General features: G+C 39.4%; 1 protein-coding gene across 2 annotated transcripts in view; it reads right to left on the bottom strand.

Moving 5' to 3' along the window:
* Positions 1-10115, bottom strand: part of AEBP2 (AE binding protein 2) — a 76188-nt gene that overhangs the window by 24748 nt on the left and 41325 nt on the right. For both annotated transcript variants that reach the window (XM_017527397.2, XM_017527420.2), the window contains exon 4: positions 2834-3020. In XM_017527397.2, the coding sequence (XP_017382886.1) occupies positions 2834-3020 (187 nt within the window). The remainder of the gene's footprint in view (positions 1-2833; positions 3021-10115) is intronic.

The raw sequence follows: 10115 nt of genomic DNA, 5'->3' as shown, positions 1-10115 counted from the left end.
ATTTTTTTTTTAAATTAAATATAAATTTTATCAGGCTAGGTGCAGTGAGTCACACCTGTAATCCCAGCACTTTGGTAGGCTGAGACAGGCGGACCATTTGAGCTCAGGAGTTTAAGACCAACAAGACAAAACCCATTTCTACCCAAAAAAAAAAAAGAAAAAAGAAAAAATTAGCCAGGTATAGTGGTGTGTGCCTGTAGTCCCAGCTACCTGGGAGGCTGAGGTGGGAGGATCACCTGAGCCCAGGAGGTCAAGGCTTCAGTGAGTTGTAATTGCACCACTGCATTCCTCCTGGGAAACAGAGTAAGATCCTGTCTCAGAAAAAACAAACAAAAAAGATTTAAAAAACAACAACAAGTTTTATCAAACAGAAAATTACATTTGCTGCAGCTCTGCTATTTATAGGATTTTTTTTCACAGTTAAGTAAAAACTAACTTCTTGAATTACATGAGAAAGATACTAGACAAAGTTAAACTTCTATAAATACGTATATTTTTAAAGAAAGAGTGAACTGCAGCAGCTGTAACCATGCTAATTCAAATCACAGCACTGTCTTAACAATGCTCCCCACAATAGTTGAAAAGGCCTTAGATTCTTTTTAAAGTTCATTAAGTAATATATTTAGGACTAATCCCATTTTCCCCAATAAAACATATAACAAAAAGGTATTTTCATCCACCACCTCTCTGTGCCAACTGCCCCTACACAGCCTGCCTTACTAGCTAAGTTAGTAAGAGGAAAAACAGCATGGTCAAAAGAAACCTTCTTAAGCCAGCACTGATAATTTGTTTCTAAGCAAGAACCGGGTATGTAACTGAATCTCTCTTCTCTTTACAAAACAAAGAGTAGCAAATTGCACAGATATTGCCAAGTATAAAATGGGAAAAGTCAGAAAATTTGAATGACTACTGTGTACACACTGAGACCAAAATAACAACAACAAGGTTAGGTGAAACTGGTGGAAAAGTTACCTGGTTTTTGAGTATCATAACATATATTTAGCAATTTTCTGTGTGCAACTGCAAGCTATTCAATATTAACCCAAGTAAAATGACTACAATGTTATTTCTGCTTTATAAAGGAAGTCAAAATGTTGATTAAAAATAAACATGTTTAACAAAAACAAACTTAAGGCCAGGTGTGGTGGTGACTCATGCCTGTAATCCTAGCACTTTGGGAGGCTGAAGTAGGAGGATCACCTGAGCCCAAGAGTTCAAGACCAGCCTGGACAACACAGAGAGACCCGAATTGCTTCAAAAAAAGAAAAAAAAAATTATATATATATTAGCCAGGCATGGTGGCTCAGGCCTGTACTCCCAGCTACTTGGGAAGCTGAGGTAGGAGAATTGAGTCTGAAGCTGAAGTAAGTCATAATCTCTCTACTGCATTCCAGCCTGGGCAAGAGTAAGACCCTGTCTCAAAAAAAGGGAAGAAAGAAATCTAACAGAGTTTAAGAAAGTTCACTTTTCTCAGTTAATGAGGTAGAAAAAAAATTAAAATTAAAAAAAGTTTACTTTTCACTTCTGGTTTGTTCTTTCGTCCACTATAACTCTGTACTAATTAAAAGGTTGCAATGTTTTAGAGACTAACTTCATAGTCTGGAATTAGTGTCTGGAGTCGTGTCTATACCAATCAATCCCAAGAGAAAGGGTAAAGTACAATCTATATTTTCTTTCCAATTCACCCTTAGAGTGAACTCCCTTTCAGTAACAGCTTCATTCACTCATTCACTCATTGGTATTTCTTCATTAAGAATATATAGTTAAAACTAACCAGCTGACACAGAGAATCAGTCACCAGCTACACTCTGAGGTTTCAAAGTATGTTCCTGCTCCCCAACATTTACAAGCCTTCTCATCTAATTATTTTCTATCCTAAACATCAAGGATACATTTTTGGTAAGTAAGCACATAATCATTGCATGTATGTGTTACAATAGACTAGGTACCGTGACAAACATTATATTCAAATTGTTTTGCCATCAGCCGGGTGCAGTGGCTCACACCTGTAATCCCAGCACTTTGAGCACCTTGAGAGGCCGAGACAGGCAATCACCTGAGGTCAGGAGTTCGAAACCAGCCTGCCCAACGTAGTGAAACCCTATCTCATGCCACTGTGATCCAGCCTGGGTAACAAGGAGATTCCATCTCAAAAAAAAAGCATTTTGCTTTCCACATACACTGTTTTGTGGTTTTTTTGTTTGTTTTTTCAGACAGGGTCTCATTCTGTTACCCAGGTTCAAGTATGGTGGCGCAACCACAGCTCATTGCAGCCTCTACCTCCCTCTTCAGGTCCACACATTACTTTGGGGTAGGTAGGTAATTTTTATTTTAAAAAGAGATGGGGTTTCACGTTTGGCCAGGATGGTCTCGATCTCCTGACCCTGTGATACACCCACCTCAGCCTCCCAAAGTGCTGGGATTACAGGCGTGAGCCACTGCGCCCAGCCTGGGTACCGCACCCAGCTGGGTAGATAAGTTATTTAATTTTTACTTGATAGATACTTCTATTTGATATTGACTTTTAACATGTTCAAATTTTCTAAAATCTTTCTAGAAATACCAATATTATTGTATTTTAAATGTTCTTATTTTCGAAGAGAATCGGAGTAGCCCCAAAATCTAATTCTATACAGTTTACATTTGAAGGCCAAGTATACTCCCTTAGCTACTAGAACATGTGCCACTGAATTCTCACACTGACAGACGGTTATCCTAGCCGTTTATTACTTTTAATAGAAAGGAGTTGAAGTTCAAAGTGGATTTGCATAAAATCCTAAAATATCTTTTAAAACCATCAAATATATGCATATTCTGTCAGTGTAACACTTACGTAATGAGCGTCGTCTTTTGTTCTTTAATTTCCTCCTTTTGTTCATTCCAGCTTTAGATGGAGATTCTTCTTTGGCCTTTGGCTGGCTAGAAACTTTTGAGGAGTTCTGCTGACTGAAGTGTGTGGGTACATGGCGAGCTAGCCCTCCCTGAGAAGCAAAGCTGGCATTGCAGCCACCAACAACACACTAAAAGAAAATGAGAGAGAAATAATATCAGGCATGCTGTGTAGGGCATGAGAAGAATATAAATGAGTGAATTTTAGTATTTTCAGAACTAATTCCAGAAAGGAAGCATGAGGGACTAAGCAGTCTTTTCACTTTATAACTTAAACTTTGTTAAGAAATTTCATGACCTCCCAGTTTACTGCTATTTCCACTATATGTATACAAAAATAATGGGATCATCTTCTCAGAAAAATCTGATTTTGAATTAATCATTTTTATAGCAGGAGCACTAAGCAGTTTTTGTGACAAAGAATTAGATATCCTAACAATGGCTAGGGTTCTTAATTATTATTATTTTTTGGAGACAGAGTCCCTCTGCCGCGCAGGCTGGAGTGCAGTAGTGCAATCTCTGCCTTCCGGGTTCAAGCAATTCTTGTGCCTCAGCCTCTCAAGTAGTTGGGATTACAGCTGCACGCTGCCATGCCCAGCCAATTTTCGTATTTTCAGTAGAGATGAGATTTCGCCATGTTGGCCAGGTGGTCTCAAACTCCTGGCCTCATGTGATCTGCCTACCTCGGCCTCCTAAAGTGCTGGGATTACAGGTGTGAGCCACCCTGCCCAGATGGTATCCCGGACTTTCCCCCCAACACACACTTTTTTTAAAATTTTGAGTTTCGCTTTTGTTGCCCAGGCTGGAGTACAATGGAGCGATCTCGGTTCACAGCAACTTCTGCCTCCCAGTTTCACGCAGTTCTCCTGCCTCAGCCTCCTGAGCAGCTGGGATTACCGACTTGTGCCACCATGCCTGGCTAATTTTGTAGTTTTAGTAGAGATGGGGTTTCTCCACTTGGTCAGGCTGGTCTCAAACTCCCAACCCTCAGGCGATCTGCCCACCTCAGCCTCCCAAAATGCTGGGATTACAGACGTGAACTATTGCACTCAACTAGAATCCTGGATTTTTAAAGTATTTTTCTTATGGCATGTTACTTCGAAAACTTTAGCAGCCTTCCTAATGTTATACGCTATTAAAACAGACAGGAGAAAAGTGCAATATTGACTTTTTAATGTATTTTTTGTTTTTTGGTTTTTTTTGAGGCAGGATCTCAGTCTGTCACCCAGGCTGGAGTGCAGTGGCATGGTTTCAGCCTCAACCTCCCAGGCTCAAGTGATCATCCCACCTCAGCCTTCCAGGTAGCTGGTACTATAGGCACAGGCCACCACACTCAGCTAATGTGTTGTTGTGTTTTTTGTAAAGATGGGGTTTCACCATGTTGCCACTGCACCCTAGCCTGGGCAACAGAGTAAGACTCTATCTTAAACAAACAAACAAAAAAACACAACTCACTTTCCTCACTTTACTATTTTAGAAGTTATTATGTCTGTAGTTTCTAACTCCTACGGTATAATTATACATTAATATAAGAAAATCTTTGCAACTGGGTTCACAGTTTAGTACTGGTTTATTCAACGAATCTGTTTTAAGAACAGCTACCTGAGTGCAATTAAGGCAGAGATAACAACAGTTCAGAGTTAAGCCCTCCAGTATACATTTAGAGGGATTTTGTGATAACTCCACTCAGGATTATCTGTATATGGTCCCTATAGGGTCTTAAGAGTCATTTTGTCCCAGGATCCCTCCAGACAGCAAACAATAGGCCCTAGTAGCATCTACAACTCAGAGAATAATCATACGGAGTTTATTTTAGTCCAAGTGCACACATAATCCCAACATTCTGGGAGGCCAAGGCGGGAAGATCACTTGAGCCCAGGAATTTGAGTCTAGCCTGGGGAACACTGGTAGACCCTATCTCTAACCACCCCCACAAAAAAGTTTATTTTACTCATCAATGATTCAGTCTCTGGAAATGAAATCAGTAAGAGAATTCTAACAGAAAATTGTTTTATCTTTGATTTTGGTCATTTATCAATCAAAAATCATTAAAAAAAAAAAAAGTAAAATTTAGAATTAAAAGAGTACTTATATTAAAGAAAAATATAATAGAATCACACATATTTCACTTAAATACAAACTCTTCTCTCCTAAAGGAAAAAATAATTTTAGGCATCAACTACTCAACATCCTATAGAATATGAGGCAGAGACAAATCTGCTGTTGCTTCAAATCGTCTAGTACCACTCTACATGACCATTTCACTTTGCTGAGTATGGTTTTAGTGTTCAAATATTTTATATTTTCACTCATAAATATAAATTATCACTGAACTCAAGCCACTCCACACGGTGTTCTGATGAAAAAGAAACTGATTTCAATGTTCAACTGGCTGTTGAACACTAATATGGTTTGGCTCTATGACCCACCCAAATCTCATCTTGAATTATAATCCCCTTGTGTTTAGAGAGAAACCTGGTGGGACGTGACTGAATCGTGGGGGCGGTTTTCACAATGCTATTATTGTGATAGTGAGGTAGTTCTCACAAGACCTGACGGTTTTAAAAAATAGCAGGTTCCCCTGCACTCTCTCTCTGCCACCATCTTGTGAAGAAGGTACCTGCTTCCCCTTCACCTTCTACCATGACTGTAATTTTCCTGAGGTCTCCTCAGCCATGCATAACTGTGAGTCAATCAAACCTATTTTGTTTATGAATTACTAAGTGTCAGGAAAGTATATTTATAGCAGTGTGAAAACAGACTAACACAAGCATTGACTGTTTTAAATGTGGTCTCCCAAATGCACTGAAACACCCTATGTATTAATGTATGCTGGCCATGTGTGGTGGCTCACACATGTAATCCCAGCACTTTGGGAGGCCGAGGCAGGTGGATCACCTGAGGTCAGGAGTTCGAGACCAGCCTGGCCAACTTGGTGAAACCCCCTCTCTACTAAAAATACAAAAATTAGCCAGGTATGATGCCAGGTGCCTATAATCTCAGCTACTTGGGAGGCTTGAACCTGCGAGGTAGAGGTTGCAGTGAGCCAAGATCGTGCCATTGCTCTGGGAGACACAGCAAGAGTCCGTCTCAAACAAAAATAAAAAATATGTTTGTGGCCAAGTAGCCTTTCTAAAATTTGAAACATGGAATTACTGAGTTGGTTTTTCCTTTTTCTAAACAAATTTATTTGGATGAAGCAATACTAAGACTGTACTAAGCTAGTACTAAGATCGTCTTAGTCATATTCCCAGAAGTCCTGTGAAGATCAAGAAGGGGCTATCAGAACACAAATCAGAAAGCGCCAGTTTCACAGAGAATGAAGAGGTGATCTAAAGGAAGAAAAACTCTAAATAGAAATTTAGTGGATTTCTTGGTTTTGACAAATACACCAGAGTAACATAATTAATGACCCCAGGTTCTTTCTGCCTCTGAAATTTGGAAACTGCCACTGACCATGACCACATTTAATATGACCTTATATTAAATATGGGCACAATGGCTCACATCTGTAATTCCAGCACTCTGGGAGGCCTAGATGGGTGGATCACTTAAGCCCAGGAGTTCAAGACCAGCCTAGCCAACATGACAAACCCTGTCTCTACAAAAAAAAAAAAAAAAAATACACACACACACACACACACACACAGACACACAAAGTAGCCAGGTGTGGTGGGCGTGCACCTGTGGTCCCAGCTACTTGGGAGGCTGAGGTGAGAGGATCACCTGAGCTCAGAAGGCAGAGGTTGCACTGAGTTGAGATTGTGCAGTCTAGCCTTATCTATAAAATGAGGACAACAACAGTAATTAACTCAAATAATTATTGTAAGAATTTGTTTAGTTAAATATGTAATGATATACATATGCAACGTGCACGGCTCTACTATGCATCAATCAAGCCTTTGCTATGATTACGTCTGACCCTTACTTCATCTTGCTTACCACAGAACATGAGAAACTTTTTTCAACAATTGTTTTAACATTTAACTTCTAGATAGTCAAAGCTCACTAATGAGAAATATTTGTTTTTAAATATTTTCCACTGCTACCATAATCGCTTACATATATGAAACTATATGCTCTTCCCTAAATAGTTCACTTCTTTAAATGCTCCCTTTTTTCTTTCTTTCTTTTTGTTGAGGCAGAGTCTCACTTTGTCATCCAGGCTGGAGTGCAGTGGTGCAATCTTGGCTCACTGCAACCTCTGCCTCCCAGGTTCAAGCGATTCTCCTGCCTCAGCCTCCTGAGTATCTGGGATTGCAGGCATAAACCACGCCCAGCTAATTTCTGTATTTTTAGGAGAGACAGGGTTTCACCATGTTGGCCAGGCTGGTCTTGAACTCCTGATCTTGTGATCCGCCTCCTTCGGCCTCCGAAATTGCTGGGATTACAAGTGCGAGCCACTACACCCAGCCCCGTTTTTTCTCTTTCTAAAGCATATACGCTTTCTATAACCAGACAGTGGTAATAACTTCACAAAACTGTGAATATACTAAATAATCACTGAATTGTAGTAATCTTAAAAATATTAAATGTTATGTATATAAATTATGTATTAAAAAAAAAAAGATATCCTAAATGATCCCCCTTGTCACCATAACACAAAAGACTCCATTAGAAACTGGGAAAAGGATAACCAAAGACCATGAGAAGGTTATTTACAATACATATATCTGACAAAAGACATATTCAAAATTTTTTGAAGAATTTCTATTAACTCAATAATAAAAGACAAACCACCCAATAGCACAACTGGCAAAGACTTGAACGGGCACTTCACTCACAATAGAATATTCAGATAACCACAGCACAAAATGTGGTCAACAACATTACAAAGTGAAGAAACAAAAATGAAAGTCACAATAAGATACCACTACTCATCCACTAGAATGGCCAAAATTAAAAGGATGGCCATTTAAGTTTGGAAGGCCGAGGCAGGTGAATCATTTAAGGCCAGGAGTGGGAGGTTACAGTGGGATGACATCACACAACTGCACTCCAGCCTGGGTGCAAAGCCTTATCTCCAAAAAGAAAAGAAAGAAATGAGAAGAGAAGAGAAGGAGGGGAGGGAAGACTGATAGTATTAAGACATTATATAGTTAAGAGAAATGAGTATGTGTGTGTAATCAGAAGACATGTAAAGGAATGTCCATGGGGCAGCTTGGTTAATAGTAGCTGAAGATGGCCAAGTATGATGACTCATGCCTGTAATCCCAGTACTTTGGGAAGTCACAGTGGGAGGATCGCTTGGGCCTTGGAGCTCAAAACCAGCCTAAGCAACAGGTCAAAACCCTGTCTCTATAAAAAACTAGCTCGACATGGTAGTACACGCCTGTAATCCCAGCTACTTGGGAGACTGTGGTGTGAGTAACACCCGGAGATCAAGGCTGCAGTGAGTAGAGGTCAGGCCACTGGGCTGCAACCTGGGTGACAAGTGAGACTCTGTCTCCAAAAAAGAAAAAAAAGAAGCCAATGATTAGAAACAATCCATATGCCCAACAGCAAGAGAACAGATTTATCTGTATAGCAGAATACTACAGAGCAATGTTTTTAAATGGCTGCTTCATAAAATTTGTACAAATCTTGCTGATATTTTGTTGAGTGAAAAAAAGAATTCATACAAGTTCATACAAGAGTTGTCATAAAGTATGAAAGAAATTAGAATATAGTCTGGGAAGATTGGTGGAGGGCAGAAAGAGAGACAGACCAAAAAAGGACATTAGAAATCTTGTCTTACTGAAAATATTCTCCATCAGGATGGTAGTTACAAGTGTGGATACAAACATAAGAAATCATTAAATTATTAAACAAGTGTGCATTAGACACTTAACTATATATTATATCAGACCTTTAAACAAAATGGAAAAAAAGCAGAGGCTTACCTCAAAATCACCTTATCACTCTCGATAGTCACCTGCCACTCATCTACTATCCTTTCCCAGCCCCTTGTTATAACTTAACTGATCCCTAACTCATGTTTCCAGAGAATCTTTCATAGGTTACTACTAAAGAACTTACCTCTCATTATTTAAGTATAAACCCAAAGACTGCAAGTTCTCTGAGTATAGAGGCCTCTTTTTTTTTTTTGAAATAGTCTCTCTTTGTCACCCAGGCTGAAGTGCAATGGTGCGATCTCAGGTCACTGCAGTCCCAACCACCCGAACTCAAGTGATCCATCCACCTCAGCCTCCTGAGTATCTGAACGTACAGGCTCATGCCACTACAGCTGGCTAATTTTTGTGTTTTGTTTGTTTCTTTTGTACAGACTGAATTTCATCATGCTGCCCAAGCTGGTCTCAAACTCCTGGGCTTAAGCAATCTGCTGTGTCAGTCTCCCAAAGTGCTAGGATTACAGGCATGAGCCACGGCATCCTGCCTACTGTGCTTTTCTCATTACTTCATTTCCATAAAGCCTAGCATAGTGCCATGTACTTTAGACATTAATGTTTGGTTGATTTAAATAATCCCTGTGATTCATGTACGGAACAATACCTCACTAAATCATATCCCTTAACTTTTTTCTTTCAAAGACAATTTCTTTCCCCTCTCCAATAGAAAATGTCTACAGTTCCTAAGAAGGGGATTGGGGGGGGGAAATTGTACAGCCTTTCAAATCAACCTGCATATAACATCATCATCAACCAGGAGAATGGCTGCCTTAAAACATATTTACACACACACGCGCGCGCGCGTGCGCACGCAGAAATACAATAAAAATGTAAATGATTTAAATAATTCTTTTACTTTAATAAATAATCTCTCTTTATTGTGCACACACTGAACAAGAACTCCATGAGGTAACTAGTACTACTAACTACACACTGGACGGGAAGTTAAGAAAGTAGTTCCTGGTTTCATTTCTAGCAAATGCCACGACCAAGATCTGTAGTATGACTACAGAAAACACTGGGGTGTCAAAGTACTAGAACCTGTGCTCCACAAAATTAATTAGACCATTTACTTATTCATTCATTCATTTACTACCTGCTTCGTTTTTTCCTCCAAAGACCATTTATTTAAAAAAAAAAAAAAAAAATTAAGAAAAAAAACTGAATGGTTAAATATATGAAAAGACGTTCAACCTAACCCATAATGAAAAAATGCTAATTCGAACTGCTTTAAGATGTAATTTCTCTGATACCAAGCGGGGAGGATCACTGGAGGCCAGGAGTCCAAGACCAGCCTGGCCAATGTAGTAAAACCCTGTCTCTACTGAAAATACCAAA

The sequence above is a fragment of the Cebus imitator genome, unplaced genomic scaffold, assembly GCF_001604975.1.
Source record: "Cebus imitator isolate Cc_AM_T3 unplaced genomic scaffold, Cebus_imitator-1.0 Scaffold2, whole genome shotgun sequence".
NCBI classification, from domain to species: Eukaryota; Metazoa; Chordata; class Mammalia; order Primates; family Cebidae; genus Cebus; species Cebus imitator.
This window is presented reverse-complemented; position numbering and strand designations above follow the sequence as displayed.